Raw genomic sequence first — 22,717 nt, forward strand, 5'->3', positions numbered from 1 at the left:
CGTATTAGGGTTTTTTTTCTTTAAGAATTTTGTCTCTTGGAATATTTTTTTAATAGTCAAAAACCCAAAAGCAAATATAGAATGTGGTTAATTTTCTGAAAAATGTCTCTGTGTCTATCAGGTGGTCTTAGAAAGCATACTTCTTCACCTATAGCTACATTTTATATAAGCATACAAAATGTATCTAAGGATACAAAATGTAGCTATAGCTGAATATCTTGACCAAAGTGTTTTCTTTCAAATACTCACATTATCATGACTGAAATAAGCCATTATTTCTATTGCCATAGTTTTGAAAACTGAAATGTTGGTTGAAAGTCATTTCCCTCCATACATTTTCAGTGTGTAATTCACATAACGCATGCATTGTTCTTTGCATTTTCAGGGATACTAATCTTCATTTCTTACCTTTTCAGACAGAGGAGACCAAATACGTTAACGGACGGTTTTCCAGTAAAATTGTAATTGCTCCTGAGGAAAATGTGACTTTAACTTGCATTGCAGAAAATGAGCTAGAAAGGACTGTGACCTCCCTGAATGTCTCTGCCAGTGAGTGTCCTGTAAAGACAGTTTCCTTAGACTGTCACATAAAATACCCCCTTTACATTCAGATGAAGAGTAGGTCTGCATGGTAATGTTGATATAAAGATATTTAACCTTTTTGTTCCAAGTCAAACAATTGTAAATCCACTCTATCAGTAGTACATAAAATTTCTTGATGGCTTTCTGAATGAAGTCACTTAGCTAGGCAAGAAGGTTACGAAGACAATCTCATGCATGCACTATATTATCTACAAAAGTAAATAATATTATAGAGCAACAACACAAAATAATATTAGGAAAATGTTGCAAAATAATACATTATTTAGGAGGCAACATTCCTTATTATTACATTAACGCCCTCTTTCAGTTTCCACATTCCACTTCATTATTAATGATACAAGGTGACTTGGGACAGAAATCAGCCATACTGAGCTTCAATCACATGTCACTTTTCAATGAGGACAGGTGGTGAGATGATAGTTCGTGGAAGGGTAGCCCAGAAATACTGACTCAGAAATATTTCTGCATTAATATTACAGGTTTTGAATAACATTCTTCACTTGGATATCTTATACTTACAAAGGAAAGATTTCTGTTTAGCAGTAAGATTGATTACCTTGCCATTTGGTGAACACCGCATTATGTTTCCATTTCTGTCATCTCTGTAAATAGACAATTAAATGTGAAGTTCTGCTATAATACATTTTGTCTTTAATTTAATGGTAATGTTTTTTCATTCCAGTAAACATTCCAGAATACGATGAGCCAGAGGATAGAAATGGTATGTATGCTTTTCTGTCTCCATAACCTCTCATGTTAAGCGTCTCAGTTCAAGACCTATGTAGTGCCACTGAACAATTTCCACAGTCTCTCAGAGAGGTATTTGATTTGAAATACCTGGTGCCATGATTGACTAAGAATCATAGAGTCAACTAGGTTGGAAAAGACCTTTACGGTCATTAGGTCAAACATTACCCCAGGACTGCCAAGTCCACCACTAAACAGTGTCACTAAGGGGCTCATCTATGTGTTTTTGGCACGCTTCCAGGGACAGTGATTCCACCACTTCCCTGGGCCGCCTGTTCCGATGCCTGAGCACCCTTTAGGTGAAGAATTTTTTCCTAATATCCAGTCTAAACCTCCCGTGGCACAGCTTGATGCTGTTACCTCTTGTTACCTGGGAGAAGAGACTGACCCCCACCTCACTACAACCTCCTTTCAGGTAGTTGTAGAGAGCCGCAAGTTCCTCCTAGAACCTTCTCTTCTCCAAACTAATCCACCCCAGTTCCGTCACCTGCGCTTCATAAGACTTGTTCTCTAGGCTTTTCACCAGCTTTGTTGCCCTTCTCTGGACCCGCTGCAGCAACTCAATGTGTCTCTTGTAGTGACGGGCCCAGAACTGAACGCTGTTTTCAGGGTGCAGCCTCACCAGTCCTGAAGCTTTCAGTGTGTATTTAAGAACAATGCCTCCTTTTTTGTTTTTCTTCTTTTATTTTTCACTTTCAGATCCTTTTTCTAGTTTCTGCTGGAAATTCTTTAAAAATGGTGTAATGCCTTCACCTCATTCATTTTTCTTCTTTGCTTCAGATGACAATAGTGAAAAGGTTAATGACCAGGCAAAGCTAATAGTGGGGATTGTAGTCGGTCTTCTGCTGGCTGCTCTGGTTGCAGGTGTTGTCTACTGGCTCTATGTGAAGAAATCAAAGTAAGAATTTATGGAAAACTTGATACTAAATTGAAAAAAAAATAACGATGAGCAGAAATGTATGTTCACCTGTTTTCCCTCCTGCAGCATCTCAGTAGTCTGAGGAAAAGTTATTAAACTAGACAGAAAAAAGAAACTCGGTACCTCTGATCAGTCTCTCCTAATGCTTAGCCGGCCTCATTTGCTGCAAGTGGTGTTCCAGGACTTTTCATAGCTCAACACCTGTAAAGAGGTTTTCTTTCCTTACAGCCAAGTCTCTGCTTATTCTTGCATTTAAAGATAGTACCTGCTACCTACTTGTGGGATGTAATCTCTGTGGGGCTTGACTGGTGTTGAAAACTGCCTTCATTTAGAAGTTGTGTAGCTTGTGTACTTTAAAAATAGAATAAATTACGGAATTTATCAGGTTTACACCATCTGAGGGAGAACAGAGACCCTTAATTGATCTATTTGTTCATATATACTTTGAGATCGCTCAAGTAAAATTGATAATGACAGCCCTTGTGTTGCTGAAAATCTGGAAGCTGTCATCTAAATCAATATGTTCTACCCATCCTAGACATAGAACACCATTTGCCAGTGAGGCCTGCTTGCTTGCGAGTTTCTTCATCATTACAGACGCTCGCTTTAGACTGGATGATTTCTAAAAGTAACTGTGTTTCTCAGTCTTTAAAGACGGCCATAACTGTATGCCATTTGACCTTATCCCCATACATTCGTCTCCATGGAGAACTAAGGGCAAGCTTATTTTCTGAAGGGTTCTTACAGCTGTCTCTTCACAGGGAAGATTAAGGTAGTTTTATGCATACCGTGCACAAATCAGAACAGGTAGAGAAGCAATCTTAAAGTTCAGTTGTTCTTTCTATGACCTTTTGTTAAAATTAGATCGAATGAGATGTAAAACGCACAGTGGGATTTTATAATGAACAAATGTCTTCATGTGTAAGTACAACAAGGAATTCTCCATCTGCTCACAAACGCTCTTTTTGGGATAATATACAGGATTTTACTCCAGCCATAAATGAGGAGGCTTTGGAAGTTTTTCAAATGAAGGGTTGCTATAAATTACCAAAGCACAGAACCACGTTCAGATATTTTACAGAAAAAAAAAATAATAATCTTTTGAAAAGGTTACGCTTCTTTTGGTATACATTAAAAAGTTATAATGTTGAGCTCCTCCTCCTCCACTTTGCTACCGGTGTAATAATGTCTAGAATAATTTCCTTTTGTCTTTCCTTTCTGAATATGAGAATGTGGAAGCATGAAACTGTGGTTCCCTGGTTTGGGTTATCTTTTCTTACGTAGTGTGGGGAGAGCTAATGAGCTTAAAATATAGCATGCCCTTTGCTGAGATCAGGTTGTGATTTCAGAGAACTTTTTCAGCTTGAAAGATAGAATACAGCATATTCTGAATGGACACCTCCTCATGCTCAACTTGTCTCCTGCAAGCTTACAGTAAAACTCAGAGCTGGAATTAATTAGGCAGGTTGACTGGGAACAAAATAAAGATCCCTTTACAGTTAAATAATAGTCTCTCGTAATTAAGATATGGTTGCTGTCTACTGCAAACCTTAATTGATGCATAATCACTTAACATCTGTTCTCAGTGTATACTTGAGTTGATCTGTTGTTATCCTCCCTGCTTTCAGCATGCCATACTTGCAAGAGCAAGCAGTGTCAATACCTATTCTGACAGTTTTCATTTTGAATTATAGTCTAGAAATCAAAGTAGACATTGCAAAAAGCCCCTTACACCTCTAAACACAACTTGTGACTGATCACAACCCCTCCACCTCCATACAGGCCAACAGTTAGTTAGTAGTTATTTTTTGAACCCGCTCATGAACAGTAACTCACCTAATCTCTGTCCCCAAAGTGACGCCAAAAGACAGTCTGAGAAGGCAGCAGCACAGAGCTTTCCAAGTCTACCGAGGCAAGAAAAACATTACTTTTTTTCATTATTGGTGTTGTGGTTTGTATAATCTTCTATTGTCTTGTCATCCACGCTAAGTAGGAATTCCACCTGTAGCCTGGGAGAATATTCACAATAAATCACTTACTTACATTGTTATTCACTTCCTCAGCTCTACTTGATGCAAAAGCTAAGTAATGCCACATGATTTTCACTATGGATATTATCCCCTAAATCAGGGACTCAGGCATTCCACATCCTGAAACCAGCCCCCTGTTGCATAAAGAGTTGAGGCTACCTACCCCAGCATGCCATGTTTCTCCTTCATCTGAGCAGAAGGCCAAAAAGACACATTTTCTACAAATTTCTCCATTTTCCATAAAGGATATTGTAGACTAATTTATGCTACACAGAATACAACTTAGCAATTCATAGTCTTTCTAAAAACTTTTGTGTCAGACCTCAGTTGAGTGATTCTAGGACACCCATCTTCACTCAACCCCTTATATGAAATTTTCACCTTGCTACAAACAGCTGAGAGTACAACAGAAATTAAACATTTAGAAAGAAAATAATACACCCAGCACCATGTATCCCTGTTCATGGAAGTTTTACATGTAGATTGGACCTTTGTCCCATTTTTGATCCTTGGGCTTGGAGAGGCACAAATCTCAAGTCCCCTGAGGCTAGATCGAGGTTAAGGTGGTTTAAAATGCAATGAAGGAAAATACAGCTGGGCACATTGAAGCACAGCAGCGGTCTTAACATTGTTCATACTCAGAGCTTACCGAACTCCTGAAATTCTTCTTCTTAGGTCATAGTAATCAAGGATGTTATTAGTGTCTCTGAAACTGAACATTTGCAGCATAACAATTCTGCTTTTCTGATAGCTTATAGGAAATAGGCATATGAATTTGAATGTGGCAGGCCAAAGAGGGAGGAAACTTGCTTTTTTAGTACAAGCATTTGTACTATTTTCACGCAGATCACTTGCAGGGAAAAGACAGTTACATACCTCTCTGAGAGTGTCAGTTTATGTGCCAGCTCCATACTAGTGGAATGAATTAAAAGATGATCGCTTGTTTCTTGATGACTGGTATATGTTTTTAATTTCCCTGCCTTTTTTTTCCTACTGGTGAGCAATTGAAAATAATGAGGGGAAGTGGAAAGCAAGATGGGGGTAAATAGAAAGAAGCTGCAAATAATCCAGATTTGGATGTGTAAGACCATTACCTTCCTAGAAAACCTTCTGCAGCTATGCAGTTGAGTGTGTAACATGCCTTTCAAAAGTAACGCATAGCTCTTGCTTCAGCACCCAGAACTACACCGACGTGTATTCTTCTTACCTGTCATCATCACAGACTTGGGGAACAGAGGACAAAGAGCACGGCAGATTATCTTCCTTAAGCAACGCTGGGGGTGAAGGCCTAGATTTGTGAGAACAAAAGAATTGAGGAATTAATCACAGCAGCAGTTTCTGCATCGTCTATATGCAGGCTATATGTATTCTATAGCAGGCAAAACAACTGAGGTGGAAAATGGTCTTTATATTAAAACCAGACAACGCCATGAGCAATACCTGAACAAAATCGGTCAAAATAACAGCCCCTCAGCACTGACATACACTCCAAAGAAAACTGGAAACCTCACCGTGGTACTGCTTACAGAGAGGTTTTGATTAGGATTCCCTGAGGACAATTATTTTCCCGAAGAGCAAGCTTAGATAAATGTAAAATCTGAGTCATAATTTTAGCAGGAGCTCAGACTGATCCATGTTTTACAGATGAATTAAAAAAAAAATCCAAAAAATCAAAACAGTTGAGAGACATAAATAAACTGACGTTCATACAACCCACTTCTCACTCTTCACAACAACATGGCAAGAGCATGCTAAGGCACAGGCTGTTTGTGGGGCTGGAGAGAACATCAAGGCATGTGAGTGGCCTGAGCAAAGCGGGCTGTCTTGCCCTTTTTGGTAAATTATTAGGGATATTTCTATCCCGCTGGACCGTGTTGCCCAGCTGCATCAGGAAGTCACTCTTGAGTTGCGAATGGAGCAAGCTGATAGGAGTTAATGCACAAAACCCATAAAGAACAGCTGTTGTTGAATGTTAAACTGGCAAAGGACCATTTTTCCTCTGCCTCAACTCACCTCAGGAAGCGATTTTGAGCCGTTTCTCTGTTAGAAACCCAAGCCACGTCTGTCGAGCTCTGAGGATTGGTGCCATGCCAGGGTCAGCTATTCCTCTGCTGCTGGCAGAGCACTGCCGATGGATCACACTGCTGCAACTCAGCGCAGAATTACTCTCCTGTCTCTTCATCACGCTATTTAGATGGCACTAAAAAAAAGGCAACAGATTTGCTTGTGCTGAGGTGGTGAATATGCCTTAGATATCAGTATTTGGGGAATAAAAATAAAAGTCAGCAAGATCACAGACCCATCGGAATTAAACAGCTGTACTGAAAATCTAAATCCGATTGTGAGACATGAAAAACTGCTGCCGCTCTCATTCCAAGCAAGCGTATATACCATTCTCCAAACGAGTTCTGAATCACCTGCCTCGCTCAGAGCCAGAGTGCTGCCTTTTAAATGTCCCATTTTCACTAGTTTTGGCTTTAGGAGGTGACATTTAACGAGGGGAACAGTTTCATTGGATGCAGAAACTAAAATAGAACACTTCAAAAATCAAAACCTGGTAACACTGCAGAATCTCCCAGGCATAGTCATTGAATACATGTAACCTAATGAAAGACCAGTAATGCCAGTTAGATTTCCCTCTGCTGTTAAGTGTCACATCATGTGAGGTCAGTGTGGTTTGGGCACTGGGAAACTCTTGATAAGAGGCCAAAAAAAGGATCACAGGGAGCAGTGCTAATAGCCTGTCCAGTCCACTCTCTTGTCTGCAAGAGCAGACATAAGTGATTACTTGAGGGCAGACATGCAAGACACTGCTTTCTTGCCTCGAACTCATTTCAGCTCAGCTAGGTGCCCGAGTCCAGATTCTTCCATCTTTCCATCTTTTTCCCTGCTGTCTCCAATTTTGTAAGACTTGCTTATGGAAAAGACTCATTAGCCATATGACAAGCCCCAAATCCCGTGCTCTAACTAAACCAAATATTTTCTTTAAATTAAAAAAAAAAAAAAAAACTTTTTTATTATTTTTAAGGGATTTATTTCTGAGGGGCGAGATTGTTTTCTACTAGGATTAAAGAGATTTGTAAAAGGATATTAAGATCACAGACGGTCAATCCCAAAGCATTGAATTTTCTTCTTCCCTGCATCTCACATCCATATGCACGTCACTTGTTTTAGGTTTTGAATACCACAAGCAAATGGAAAGTTACTGCATAATAGAGTAGAAATTGAACAAGATAGTCGTGATACAATCTCAGCATTTAAAGAACTAAATTTGCCTGCAGTTAAGTAGGAGTTCAGCTCTCTGTGTGGCTGTTCAGCCCAGACACCTCCCTGTCAGCCACACAAACATAAGAGAGGGACTCTAAAACCAGTAGGAAAAGGTAAATGCAGCTGTGAAACATTTAAACTTAGAGGCACTTGAGAAATGACCCTCCCTACAACCAGAACTCTTTTCCAGTGGTCCCCTTCGGTGTAAGCTGTGGGGTTTGGGGCTCAAAATCCCCTGCTCCCTTAGTGCTCTGCCTCTGCTCCCCATCCCAGAGAGCAGCATTTCCACAATGCACCGAGAGTTGTTGAGGGTTAGGTGCATTCACACCGCTTCAGAAGCTCTTCTGAGACAAGGACCAAACTGTACTCTCTTAACATTACCATTCAAGGCTACTTCAGTTCAGGGCACTCGTAGTGCTTAGATGCTGCTAGCGGCCTTTGCTCAGATGGAGGATGTGCACAGAAACACTCCGCTAGCAAAAACCCAGATTTCAGGAAGCACATACCTGCATGGTGTCAGTGTGACGTGTCATACGATCTCGCTAACCCGTGTCGTCATTGTATTTTGCAAGTCGGTGTCACTGCAGGTCTTCACCCTGAAACAAGAGTGAGCACATGCATGAGTCTGTCACAACAGACATTACTTTTCTGTAGGGGTAACAAATTATCCATAGGAAAAAAAGAAAGGCATGTAGGATAATCTGCGTTGGCACAAAGGATGTACCCAGGCCCACGCCAACAGGTTTGCCCATTTACACTCTAAAAATTGTGGCCTTCAAAACGTTATCGCAGCACTGCAGGAATCTTTCACCTTGGCAGACAGTGAGGCGTCTCACGTGTTGAATGAATGGCGTTGTGGTTTTATTGCGCTAAACTAAACTAAGCACTTGACTCATTAATTCATACCCGCCGCTCGCATTGAGCAATACCTGCTGTTCTCAATGAGGCATACCTCTGTTTTCCTGCCTCGACATTTACGCAGTCTCTTCTTTACCCAGGGCTTGCCAGTCACAGCAGATCGAGAAGCCAGAGTGGGTGATTTTACTGCTGTTTCCAGAAAATTCATTCATTTCTTCACATTCATAGAGCCTGCGTTTGGTACTGGCTCTGAAAGTCAATTCCTGCAAGTACACACAAGACTGCTACGGTGATCAAGATACCTTAGCCACGCTTGTAACGTTTTAGTACATTAAAGCAAACTCTTGTTTATTGAAACAAGCTACACAATTAACTTGTCAAAAAACATGGGTCTGCACAACTGGTTTAACCTTACTAAATGCTAGCTCAGAATAATCCTGAATTCCTCAAGAAGTAAATCAAACCCAAATACCTGATCCCGCAGCAGTACTTCCTGTGGTGCTAATGCCAGCGGGGGAACCAATGCTATTGACCTGTTTACAGACATATGCAAGCCTTTTGCTCTGCTCAGAACGGAACTGTAAGAGTTCTCTGTTTCACTGAGAGGGAAGGAGACCTAATGGAGCAAAATGCTGTAGACATGCAAAAATAACCTTACTTTTTCATTACAGGACAGCATCAAAACATGTAGACAAAGATCTTGGGAATATAGAAGAAAACAAAAAACTAGAAGAAAACAATCATAAATCTGAAACTTAAGAGAAAACGTGTCAGTCATCACCCCAGGTAAAGCATTTCAGATTGCAGCATTTAACATCTCTTTGTCCACCATTTCTTCTTTAGTGATCACAGTGTAGCACAGAGTCTAGCACTCGCCTGTCAGAGGAGTGGTGGAGTATTAGGACAGATAGACTGGAGCCCCCAGCCAGTTAAGAATTCATACCTGCATGCACATATATTAAAGAAGCCTGATTTTTAGACCTAACTTAGTAGTTGGCTTTATTTTAAACCATGGATTTAGGAAAATGAAAATACAGATTTGTATAATGCGTCACTGTGGTATACGTGCGGGTATGTATGGATATGAATTGTGTGTGTATATTTTAGAAGGTTTTCAGTTATGACTTGAAAAGTACACAGGAACCTTCTTCCCGTACTGAAAGCAGACTTGTTTCCAAGTCCTCCGTCAGCTTTAGTCATCATGAATGAAAAAGGCATGAAACTTGCCTTAGAATAAAATCATTCTTACTCAAGATTTCACATAGTAATACTATTATTGATTTTATCCTGGAAATATTAAGTTAGTAACAGTAAGTTCCAACTGGGATCCCTATAAAATTAACTGTCAACAAATAATTAGGTAGATGCCGAGGTTCAGGAGCACTACAAAGCACCAACAGCACCACCCGGTGTTCGCATAGATATACACCGGTGCTGCGTACGTATGTGCCACAGCCGCATCTCTCCTCTTAGGTACCCAAAGTAAGGCTTTAGACCATTTTTCTGGCCAACTGAGGCCATTTTAACTTAACACCGTGGTACCAGAAGAGCATGGAAACCCGGTAACCAGCTACAAGCTGCTTGAATTAGTCAACAGCTGTTCTGTAAAATGAGAGTAGTGCAAGTTCTGTGGCTCTGCATTGTGAGTGCTTTAACAGGAAAGCTGTAGACAGGCCTGATCTTAAGCATGTAGTGGAGTTATGACATTCCATATTTACATTAAAAAGTTCCTTATTTAAATATGTCAGTATTGTCTGAAATTACTAGTTATACTGCTTTGGAAAAGGGGAATGAGAATACCAAATTACGCCCTGTGAATGATTTGAAAGTGGCATAGAAGTAAATTTGGATTCTGAAAGAGCTGCAATGTAAATGCCCAGTATTTCTGCTGCAGTTTTTCCGTGGGAAAATTCTGTCATCTTTTTCGTTAGTTTAGTTGTTTTGTGATTTTTCTTGGACCTGGCACCTTCTGTAACAAGATAATACTGAGGTGAGGTGATGGAGCTGAAGCCAGCTGGGGGTATTTCTTGAATTTAGGAGTTGAAATAACATCGTGTGCCTTTGGTTTAATCTTTTACTCATTTTACTTCTTCAGATCCATAGATCTACATAAATGAAATGGACATAAATCCATTACTTACCAGATAAACTTACCGGATTTAGCTGGAATAATATTGCAGCAGCTATTTTTATCATGAAAACACGTATTCTCATCACTGAGTGACAGAAGAAAGTACTGTTCACGTAGCTGTTTATCTGAAGGTCCAATACTGAGTAGTTAAGTTGGTTAACTTATTTCAAAATGTATAAATGGCTTTGTCTTTCCTGTTTGCAGAGAATACATATAGATCAATTGAAGCATGAACGTGGATTGTATTTAAACATATACGAAGAAGTGACAGCTATTCATGGTTCGAGTGTTAAACAGACCATACTCCCAAGCTTTCAAAGGATTTTAGACACAATTATCTCAAGCTAAAAATACCCCAACAAACTAATTTTGGCAACAGCCGTGGTAATAGGTCACCATGTTGTGTTCCGTTTGAAATATGTTTTGTAAATGTCTGCACTGAAGATTTCTTTTGTTTGCCTTTATGTAAATTTTTTACGTAGCTATTTTTATACACTGTAAGGCTTTGTTCTGGGAGTTGCTGTTAATCTGATGTATAGTGTAATGGGTTTATTTCGGTTGTTTTTATGGCACCCTTTGAGCAGGTACATGTCTAATTCTGATTGTTATCAGTGAAGCCTCTGCGTGGTAGCAAGTACCTAGAGCGTAAGACTCTCTTAAAGGAAAATGTCGAACTCCTTTTTCATTCCCTGAAATCACAGTGATGGGGAAGGGTGACAGCTGTGACAAGAATCATCTAAATTGGTAATAAAAGCGAACACTTAAACCATGCAAAGCTGAGCAGACAGAAAGGGAACAAAGAGTTCCCACAAAGAAGTCTGGGTATGATAGCAAGGAAAACAATGAACATTCCTAGCCTATGTACAGACGGTGGCTAATCATCCTTCTAGAGCATGACGCAGTTGATCGATACGTTAACAGTCACCTTTCATGTTAGAATTAGGGTAAGGAACTGGAATTCTGGGTTAATTTTGATTCCTTTATGTTATCCGCTGCCTTAAAGTACTGTACCTTTCCTTCATTTCAGAACGATACCAGTCAGAATTGGAGACTTTTTTTAAAAAGTGGTCATATCAAAGCTGCATTTTTTTTCCACAAAAATAGAATATATATATATATTTTTTGTGTGTTTTTGTTAACTATGCTACAGATATTGAATGCACCTTGAGATAATTCTAGTGTTTTTAACTGGTACCTAATTTATCGAACAGTACATATAATTGTAACAATGAAATGTCTATGTATCTTTAGTTACATTCAAGTTTGTAACTTTATAAACATGTTTTATGCTTGAGGGAGTTTTTAGAATGGGACTGGTGAGAAGTTTTAGGGTAAATGGCCAACGGAAAGCTGTACGTAAGGGAGAGACGTTTCATCTTGCGCAGAAGATGAGTCTGAAGGAAGGTAACGGATAGCTTTGATGGAGGGGAGCAGTAGAGTAAGCAGAACATCAGGTTTCCACTTACAAATACCCAGGGAAAAAGTAAGTTTTTATAGAGTGGTAGGCAAAAAAAGAATAAATAAATAAATAAAAGAAAAAGAAGGGCGTTAGGAAATGTATTTTGCCACTTTTGCATTATTTAGGGGGAAGAAAACACTGTTACTTGTAAATCTGTAAATTGTTAAATGTCTGGGCAGTAGTGACTGATGTCTTAATAAAAGCTTCCTGTAGTGCATTGGCATGGATTAAATACATAAGATGTCCTTTAAACTCTATGCTGTATAAGATACTAGAGGGAAATCCTGTTATATGCCTCTAAACTTTGATTTGTTACTGGTTTATTTGGCAAAAAAAGACAAAAGAATTACAATCTTGGTCAATATTTAAACCAAAGTAAAATGGGGAAAAAAAACCAAAGTAATTTGTTTTGCATGGCAAAGCCATTCTGTTATCTCTGTAAATATTGTGATTTTGTTCTTTTCTTTTTAGAATTTTGTTAAAAAAATTCTAAAATTTTTAAACACCTGTTTTTCCAAAATAAAAGGTGAACACACAGAAAAGTTACTTTCTACACAAACGGATCTTTTGGTGCGAGAACACTGCCAAGTGATACGTATTTCCTAGGAACCAGCCACCACCGATGCAGTGGGCATGACTCTGAACAGGAAAAGCTGTAACCGAGTCCTGTGAAGGAGCGTGCAAACATCACCTGTCTGTGTTTATAACACTACAAATAGTCCTTAAATACAGAGAAGAAACCTCTGAAGATGATCAAAAGGGAAAGCATAGGGAAGGGCTGAGAATTTTCATACCACTGTCTGGGGAATACAGGGGAGAGGAGAAGAAAGAAGTCCTTCAACTTCCACAGCTATGGAAAAGGAAACCAAACTACTCCTCGCCTTTTGGGATTCTGCTAGATCTCCTATGCACTTTAAATTGCCAGTCCCGGGAGCTGGGTTTTTCACTGCTCCGAGTTCACTACGGGCACATTTCAAGAACCAAGAGTGCAAAAGAGTTAATGTTTCTATCCATGCCTAAACGACAATAAAACCGAAGTATGTCTTCACCCGTTTGTCTGCAATCTCCATTTGCAAGAACACGCATGAACAGAACAAGGGAGGGCACTTACCCAGACCTCGTGTTTGTGCAGACTCCAATCCTCCAGATTTGCTTCCATAGAGTCCAGCTGGGATGAAAGCCATGGGGGGCTCATTGGGGGGGTATGGGCTTTCACATGGAGCTGGGTCAGGGAGCAGAGAGCATCAGCGCTCGCTTGGAGAAAAGCACATGCCCTGCGGCCACGTGAAACATTCCCAAAGCTCAGCACACAGGCCTCTACTCATGGCCAGGTTAAAAAAGTACCTTAGCATTGAATCTTAGGGGGGTCTCTGCACATCAGAGTCTGCTACACCACTGGAGTTCAACTTCAGTTTACTGCACATGGGGAGAAAAAGATTCCCTGCTCACAAACAGCAAGGAACAGGGGGAGAGAGCCGATCCTCTTGTTTTAAGGTTGGGAACTCTGGTGTTTGTTTAGGCTGTATAGGAAAGTGCACTGAGTGTGGAAGAAACTAATGGGTCTGTCTGCAAAGGCAGCAGCATGCAAAAATACCCTGTGGGCTTCCCAAGCAACTCTTAGGTTTCCAGAAGTAATAATACCAAACTATAGCTCTACTGTGATGGATAGAGAATCATAGAATGGTTTGGGTTGGAAGGGACCTTAAACACCATCCAGTTCCAACCCCCTGCCATGGGCAGGGACACCTCCCACCAGAGCACATTGCTCAAAACAGCTGTTAAAACACTTGCACAGTAACATGATAATGGTGTGACCAGAAGGTGAGGCCTTCAGGAGAGATACAAGTACTGACTTAGGTTTGATGTGACCAAAGGCAAAGCGCTGGGGACAGTTTGTCCTGGTTCCAAGCACGACAGAACAGCCTCTGTTCTCAGGCTTTACACACTGCAGTTACTGTGCTGCTGGGGCTAGTAGGTGGTCGGAGCTGTAACTAGTGTTAAATGCTCAGCAGACTGAGTGCCAGTAAAGCAAACAAGCCACACGTGGTGGTCTGTATTAGCCCTGACTTGCCAGCATCAACCCAGCACTACAGCTGGTTTGGCCAATATGTTACACCCTTTCCTGGGCAGAGAGTTCTCATTCTGTCATGTTTTGAAATATGTATGCAAATAAGTAACTCTATATCCATTTTATCATTGTTGGTATCAGCCCATAGAGACAAACAGAATGAATACATGTAAATTCCTTAGATAAATGTAGTCAGGGAACATTCAGTATTCACCTACTATCCTCAGCTGCTGGCTGTGGCAGTTAAATCTGACTTACTTGTAGTACCACGTGTAGCTGGATACCTTCTTGTTCACTTCATGTTTAGCCAGCTGTATGTATGTCATTGCCTCAGTTAAGCTTAAGCAGTGACATTAAATGAGATCACGACCTCCTGTGTCAGCCACATCTGTGCAGATGTGTTCTGGGTATCTCCATCAAGGTGTCTGTTTCCAGGAGCTGCCCAATACAGGCTTCTCAAACAGGTTTCTTCTCCACGCAGAAGATGATGGAGGGAACACAGGAGGTACGTGGAGGTACATGACTTCTGGTTACATGCTTCTCCCAGCCCCTTAAAGGCTCCCACCATAATTCACTGCTAAGCACAGCTGCCTTCAGCATTCCCTCACACTGGTGTGCCAAAGGGGGGGGGGGGGGGGGGCACCACCTCCTTCCATGGGGAAGGCAGGAAAGGAAGAAGATGGACTGCAAATAAACCAACCAGGCCACCACTACCGCTCCCTTAGCTGCGTGATGCAGCACACACATTTAATAACGATTCGCTACATGTCAAATTAGAAGAGAATCAGAAACTAAGCAAGCTTATTACTTGTTATCAAAGTGTGTCAAAAAGCCAGTTTTGAAAATGAGGCTCACTCCATGCACCCAGCCACTCAAAATTCTTCAAATGTCCTCTAATTCATACATTTGTCTCATTTACATTCTATTTAGAAACATTTATTCTATTAGCAGCAAGGCGTTTACTTTGATGTAGTGATGGATTTCAGCTTGAAAAGGTAGAGCCTGACAAAGTATTAGGAAATTTGATTCCTCAGTAAGGGAACAGTGCTGTACTTCCCTCATCAGACACTCATCCCCCAAATACTTTGCCTGTTCTCATGTTCCACCTGGTAATACAGCTATGCCTTCCATCATCCCCTCTTCCCTGTCCTGCTCCTTGTTTCTGTACCTCCTGTTCTGTATAGAGAGATTCTCTGCTGCCCCACCATCATTTATTTGTGGGACATTCAGTTCAGAAATGCCAAAACACCTTGAGATAAACCCCAGCAGTTTAAGACAACTATAGCCATCAGATGGGCTGTGCACCAGGATAAATAGAAACTTACCCACCTTCCCATGCTTCGGCCTCTGCGTGTCCATAGCCATTGTCTGGAATCCATTGGAGTTCCCCCGTTCTGGAAAAATTGCATGAAAACTTTTCTTGTCACTTGTACAGCTAGAAATAATAGTAAATATATTATTAATATTAAATATTAATTAAATAAATAAACAACATTAGGAATCTTTGCACTGGAATAGCAGCACAAGTCTTACATTTAAGGATGTGATCTTTTTTCACCTGCTTCAGTCCACGCAGCTGTGATGGAAGGGTTTATTGCATACTGCCCAGCTCTGGGCGTGAGAGCAGAGGGAAGAAAGGGACACCCAATTGCCCTAAAAAGTAAATTGCATTTAAATATAGCCATTTCCAATTATTTACTTTTTTAAGGAAAAAAAACAGTCCCTGCTTCAATACAAACCTACATCCAACCTCACTCAAACAAACTCTCTGTATAATACAGCTTATAATAAAAAAGGCCAACTACAACTCCAGAAGAGGACCAATGCTGCTCACTCACTAACCTAAATCTTTCCTCCTGCGCTTCTCACCAGAGCAAGCAAGTCATCCCCTGCATAGGTGCATCTCTGATGACAATTTGTTTTCTCCAGAGCTAGAAAGCAAATACAAATTCAGAGGGTGTCGTAAGCATTCAGTAATGTCTACACACCAGATCCAAGGGTTGATTAATACTTGCATCTGTGACAAGAAGAGCTAGCCTAGCATGGACAACATCATAATACATTTAAAAGGAAGAACACACATAATTGAATCTAAATTCAGGAAATGAAATAAATTAAAGAATCAAATAAAACCTCGTATAGACAAAATATTTCCGCAGATTCAATTTCGGTGATGCTGATACAAAGCTCTCTGTTTTCATTACTCCAAATAAGAACGGTCACACTGATTTCCATGATTTTAAGAAACACACGCAAGTGGCCAAAGAGACTGCACTTACTAAACAGAAAGAAAAGACACAGGAGATGGAAATCAGATCAGACAGACTTCCTGGCAAAATTAGAGTCAGCAAGATTGCCAGTGTATGCACTAAGGTAGTTCCACTTCTATGTGCAATGCCTCTTCAACTCCCACCTGCTGTACCTTGGCGTGATTCCTTCTGCAGCGCAGCCTGGGTTTGCTTCTGCACAGTGCTAGATCCCAGCTTTCCCTAAGCCAGCGTTTATCCGAACTGACAGTGGAGAAGTATAGTTTTTTCACACCTACCATAGGCAGGGGTAAGAGCAACAAGCTTGGCAACAAAAGCCAGCAATATTATAGGCTTTTGAGCACTTAACTCTTGTGGACCACCTCCTTTCACACTGCCTCTGCCTGAAAAATCAATCCTTTGGTCCTTTAAAAAGCATGAGAGAGAAGGGAAGGTTGAAATTGCCAGTACATAGGAGCGTAACTCACTTAAAGTTATCTTAGTGACAGATAAGTCATTTCAAGTGCAAATCTTTAAAGGGGGGAGGCACAAAAAAAAGGAGCTGAGGTGGGAACATTGCTGCGTTCACTGCCCTCCCAGGATGCAGTCCTTACATGCAGTGCTAACTCTAGATGCTAATGGCTCTCTCTGGAGTGCTTATTCAAACATTTGCTCTCTCCTCATAATGTATATGCTTTCCTACACTTACACTAGCTAAAAGATGCTAAGAGCTGTCACCGGGAATGGAGCTGGATCCCAAGGCGGTCAGAGCTACCTTTAATAAAGCTGCTACCCTTACTGGCCATCTTCAGCCCCAGCAGAGGAAGCCTCCGTATCGCTGTATACAGCTCCAGAGAGGAAGCAATCTATAGTACTGGGCAGAGGTACAGCCAACAAATTAACACATCCATCTTGTTCCAACTCGCAGCAGGACAGATCTAAATGCTGAAGAGCAACTTCCACCATGCAGACAGCTGGCATCAAGCAGGATGTATTTGCTTCCAAAGTTTCAAGAAAGCCTAATGGCTGAACCAGCAGAAGCACCTGGAGCAGAACCTGAAGCACCAAGGTAGCCTTGCCACAGCAGGAGGCATCAGGAGACCTTTAAAACATTAGCACTTCTCTGATCCGTACAATTCAACTCAGAGGTGAAATGAGAGGAAGAAAAGCTTATTGTGATCTGTGAAAACAGGCTGGGCAGGGTAAGCCTCTTCAGCTCTGAGTGATATGGTGACCAAACCCAAACAGCTCAGCTTCCCCACCACACATAACACTGCTGGTATAATAGCAGCTCAGCTTTCAATACAAAAACGTTTACATAAACTTACATGAGGAAATGTAACCATGTGCATTTAACTAATAAATGCTTCTCAAATGATATTTCAATGCACTCAGTTCTGTCTTCTGACTAGATCTTGACACAAGACTATAATATAATCTTGTATAATAAGTAATCCCGCATACAAATGCACTACTCAGCATCCCTAATAAATCAGCTTGGAATACAAAGCATGGTCATTTGTCGCTGGCTGGGCATATGGAAGAGACACGGCCAAAGAAACAGTGAGTGTGGCTATAGTAAACAGCAGAGGCCAGAGGACTTCTGAGAGGGAAACCAGCCTCTTTCTTTCCACCACCCTGGAGAGGCCTTTCATGTGAAGGTATCACAAACAGCACACCCACATCTGTTACTGGTGCTCATCCACGTGGGAAGAAACACTGAGTCCTGGCTAATGCACAAACTAGCACAGCAGGACAGAGGTGGTAAGACAGAAACCGTCAGGAACTGAGGAACCAAGACGGAACCCACACTGGAATTACTCGTAAAACATCCCAACTGACCAAGAAGCATTAGAAAAGATTCAGAGGAAACGGGAACAGGAATGAGAATTTCCTCAAGAACAAACTAAACCAATCTGTAACTTCCATAGGAATTCAAAACCCCCAGGCTGCCGCCCTTGCTGCAAAGGCAGCTCTGAACCCGAACACATGGGGAAAGCTCATCATAAAGTACCAGGTGAAAACCTGCATCCCCCCTTCTCCGAAACAGGCACCGTGATCTGAAGCTAACTGGAACCAAAACAGTTACCAGGACACATGAGAGACCAAGACAAGTCTGAGCACGTAGGAACCGATGAGCTACAACTGCTAAGAAAGAGCTTTTAAATGGCATGCACCGACTTCAAGGAAGCATTCCAAAGATGGCGGACTGGGAGGGAAGAGCCCATGAGGAAGAGGAACCAGGCTAATATTACAGATGTGCCTCCAGCACTTCCTGCCTTGGGTTCCACAGAGGCACAGCCAGGCAAGGCCCCAAAATCAGAAGCATTACCTGCTAGGTTGTTGCCTCAGAGTCTGACTCTCCTCCTTTACATTGCAGGCCCGAGACACAACTGATAGGGACTGTAACGCTTACTGATTAATCAACATATTACTAATCATTAATAAATCAATCTAATTAATGAACAGACTACTGCTACCAATTTACATTATTTGGCTTGCTATCACACATCAGTACCCCAGTTCAGTGGTTTTGCTATCAGTACCGAAGCAATATCAGGTTTATCTGGTAGTAATGGTACAGTTACCTGAGGGTGGCCCAAGACAAACCCCTTTATGGCTGTCTGCCTCACACCGGTTACCTTTAACTTACATGCCCCCTAAGACAAACCCCTCTACCTGAGCTCCGATACCATTACCTGCTCCCAGTTAAGCGCAAGCACTTCCCTATCTTCTGCATGAAGAGTGGGCACACAGGAGCAGCCTGTTTTTGCCAGACTGCTCCTGTTCACCTACACCACCCGGCTCACTCTCTTGGCTGATGGATCACAAAGCACTGCCCTCAGAGTGAGCTTCAGACAGTCTGCAGCAGAACATCTTGCTCCCTCCCATAGGTTAACTCAGGGATCTGTGGGAGGATGAAATCCACAGAGGTCATGGAGAAACAGATCATTTGTGTGAGGAAGAGGGAGCCCAGCAGCCTTCCAGTATCTGAAGGGGGCCTATAGGGATGCTGGGGATGGACTCTTCATTAGGGAACTGTAGTGGTAGGACAAGGGGTAATGGGTTAAAACTTAAACAGGGGAAGTTTAGATTGGATATAAGGAGGAAATTCTTTCCTGTGAGGGTGGTGAGGCACTGGAATGGATTGCCCAGGGAGGTTGTGAATGCTCCATCCCTGGCAGTGTTCAAGGCCAGGTTGGACAGAGCCTTGGGTAATATGGTTTAGAGCGAGGTGTCCCTGCCCATGGCAGGGGGTTGGAACTTGATGATCTTAAGATCCTTTCCAACCCTGACTATTCTATGATTCTATAATCCAGCACAGGAAACGATTTGGTTTCAATCCACAGCACTGAAACAGAACGAGGCAGCAGAAATGTTGTTCTGGCTCCCCAGTTAAAGTTGCATTGTTAACTCTGCCAGGGATGCCGCAAGGCAAAGCACTGGTAGAGGAGCACTCAAAGCCAGTAGCACCAGGGCCTGAAGTAGCCTGCAGAAGCAGAGCTTACTGCTTTGCGCAGAGAGCGATGTTCACCCTCTCACACTTCTGGTCCTGAGCTGGTGCAAGTGAGAAACTGTCCCACTGGAACATACCTGGGGCAGGGGAAAGTTTTAGGTACAGTGCAAAATACCACAGTCACCATTAGTGGGGTTTTGAAGTTAACTGCATTAGCTATGAAAACCAAACAATCATCACAACCTCACCCTTCTGATCCTCAACCATTCTTGACAGCAGGTGGGGGAGTTCTGTTTCTTGAATGAGCAGTGCCTCTTCCCTCACCTCAGAGATCACTGCCTTCCAGTACAGATTCACTGCTGGGAGAGCAAGGCAGTCTCAATAGGTTTCTTTTCCCCCTAATGATGCCAAACAGGCTTTGATTAATCACACCATCACCAGATCCCATTCTGATGAGCAAAGCAAGCTAAGTATGATTTATACTTCTAAATACGTTAGGCACTCACAGGAGGGTTTTAGCAGTTGATACACTGAGTATCTGCGACTCTGGTTTGCATGGCAAAATGACAGCAGTTTAGTATGGGGGGATCTGCAAGTCACTTCTATTGCCCTGGCTGAAAGTACCCAGCTCAACAAAAAGAAAAGCAGGAATTACTTTATCCCTTCCTTTTAAAGCCTGTTCTTGGTGAGAACACAAACTGCAGGTAGCACTGTGCTGTGTGTAACCGCCCTGTTCACAAGGTCCTCACCTTAACACTTCCAATGAGCAGGTTCAACCCTCAGAAGCGTTCAGACCTTTTCTAGCACTGAACTGGGCTGCAGTCTGTGCTGGTTCATGTTCCCGGAGCCTGCAAACTGAAGCCTTGCAGAGCAGTGAGCTCGGGGCCCTCCAGCTGGGACAGCTGCCCTTATGGGTGCCCCCCTCAGCCAAACAGCACCCTACCAGACTTTCCCAAGCACGATGCTCTACTTCATCCTTTAACAGCAACATTTGCTCTTGCTGCCTTTTGTTGCCATTAAATGATTTGCGCCTCCTGCCTGGTTGTGACTAAGTCCCCGTGCACAGCCTGTGCTGTTCAGCAATGGACTCGAAGGTCTGCTCGTGTTCAGAACCTCACAGGGAAGTCAGACGCTATAATTTTATTACCAGGTTCTTACTGAAAGCAGGACATCAGACTGAAGCTAATCTGTTCTGTTGACACAACAAGCTTCGAACTCCTGCCTTCCCTTCCCTAATCAGAAGCCTAATCAAATTTTACCTGTTAATATGATCTGATTATTAACCTGCCCAGGAAGGAAACATTCCCCCCCCCCCATTTATTTAAGCCAGGACCTTCCTGGGCTCACTGCCTAAATCCAGACGTTGGCAAGTGGTGGTACAGACCTCACACGTTGTTTTGTTCTGTGGGGTTTGTCACCTCTTGAATAAAGGGTAAAACCAGCCATGAAAGCCCAGCAAATGTTGTGCTTTCAGAAAGGCAAGGGCCCTATCCCACATGGGCACTCGGGGCCACACTTGTCTCCTGCATCAGCCTGATGGAGCTGCAGATCTCACTCACACGTGCCTGCTGGATTACACCCTGCTTCTCTAGCCACCGTCCCCCATGAGGCCAGGTTATTGCTGCTTCCTCTGCTGCTGGCAGCTACTGCTTAACTGCCAGCTCTGCTCCTTGCTGCTTCCCAGCCTCTCCCCGCACTAACGCATTGATAAAGCTGCGGCGCATTTGAGGGCAAGCAGCCTGTTGCTTCACATCACAGCATGAGAGGATGCTACCCTTCGGTACCCATCTGGCTGCGATGAGGTGGCCGGGGGACAGGGACGAGGAGGAAACCTTAGAAGAGGGGACCTGAAGGGGAGATGGGAGGAAATGCTACAGAGCAACACCACTGGACACATCAGGGAGCAGAGAGGGGCAGGTGACAAACAGCAAAGGAGGGGGAAATGTACTCTAGAAAGGAAGGGAGACACCAAAACCCGCAGAGCAGCTGAGGAGCAGGAGAGGAGAGAGCAGATGCCTGAGAAAGCTGCTAAACAGGCCAATTCAGAGTAGAAAGAATAAGGGAGGCTGTTGAAAGAGAAAGCAGCACAGGACAGAGGAAGTGGCTGGGTGAAGAGCAGCAATCATCAGCAAGACAGTAAGATTACTGAGAAAGGATGTGCTGCTCTAGCAAGGACAGGCAAGGAGGGACACGAGGACGGACAAGGACCGGTTTTGGGGAAGCGGTAGGAGATAAGCATCCTCAATGCTTTGTCCTGTTTTGTACAACCACTGTTACCAAATAATCTGTACTGAAAATACAAACTAGGCTTCTGTATGTGCAAGGAAACATCACACTGAAAAGAAAATGTAGGGGGAAATAAAACATGCCTAGTTAATTCTACTGCGTGCTTCAAATTCCCACTGGCAGGCACTGGGATGGATGAGGTGACTCTTTTTGCACTCCTGTTCGGGCAATGCTCCTGCTTGAAGACTGGGGCAAGAAGGGGAAGAACTCTGAACACTTCTCAAGAACATGCACTTCTTCAGAGCACAATCCCCCAAGCAAGGGAGCAGGGAGCAGAGTGAGATAAATGACCGCATGCTCCCTCTATGCAGCAACAAGGAGAAGCTCTCAACACAAATTACTTGATTTGTCATTTCTTTGGAAGGGGAATGAGTAAACAAATCCATCTGATGATGGATGGATGTCACCACGGGTAGCTCAGGAAGAAAGTATTAAAAGAATCACTCTAATTACTGCAAATCTTAGTGGATTTAAAGCATTCGGGGGTCATCTATCAAAATTAAAGCACACTGTGATTAGAGAACTGCATTAGGACAGGATACAACTTGCATTACAAGGGAGCTTTCCAAATTAAAAGCAATACACAGGAAAAAATGTCATTCCTTTGAGCTTTTACTAAAATCTTAGACAATTTGTAATCAATATG

The 22,717-nt window shown here is 42.3% G+C and overlaps 1 protein-coding gene across 2 annotated transcripts in view; it reads left to right on the forward strand.

Moving 5' to 3' along the window:
- Positions 1-13,062, forward strand: part of ALCAM (activated leukocyte cell adhesion molecule) — a 120,917-nt gene extending 107,855 nt beyond the window's left edge. The window contains exons 12-17 of one of the 2 annotated variants that reach the window (XM_061350561.1): positions 421-549; positions 1,286-1,324; positions 2,131-2,248; positions 4,125-4,181; positions 9,096-9,210; positions 10,760-13,062. In XM_061350561.1, coding sequence (XP_061206545.1) covers positions 421-549; positions 1,286-1,324; positions 2,131-2,248; positions 4,125-4,181; positions 9,096-9,183 — 431 coding nt within the window. In that variant the 3' untranslated portion in view covers positions 9,184-9,210; positions 10,760-13,062. The remainder of the gene's footprint in view (positions 1-420; positions 550-1,285; positions 1,325-2,130; positions 2,249-4,124; positions 4,182-9,095; positions 9,211-10,759) is intronic. The other variant, XM_061350562.1, reaches the window with a different exon arrangement.
- Positions 13,063-22,717: the final 9,655 nt, after the last annotated feature.

The sequence above is a fragment of the Neopsephotus bourkii genome, unplaced genomic scaffold (genome assembly GCF_033783945.1).
Source record: "Neopsephotus bourkii isolate Nb327-2 ecotype Australia unplaced genomic scaffold, CSIRO-AGI_Nbou_v1 NB_532, whole genome shotgun sequence".
Classification (NCBI taxonomy): Eukaryota; Metazoa; Chordata; class Aves; order Psittaciformes; family Psittacidae; genus Neopsephotus; species Neopsephotus bourkii.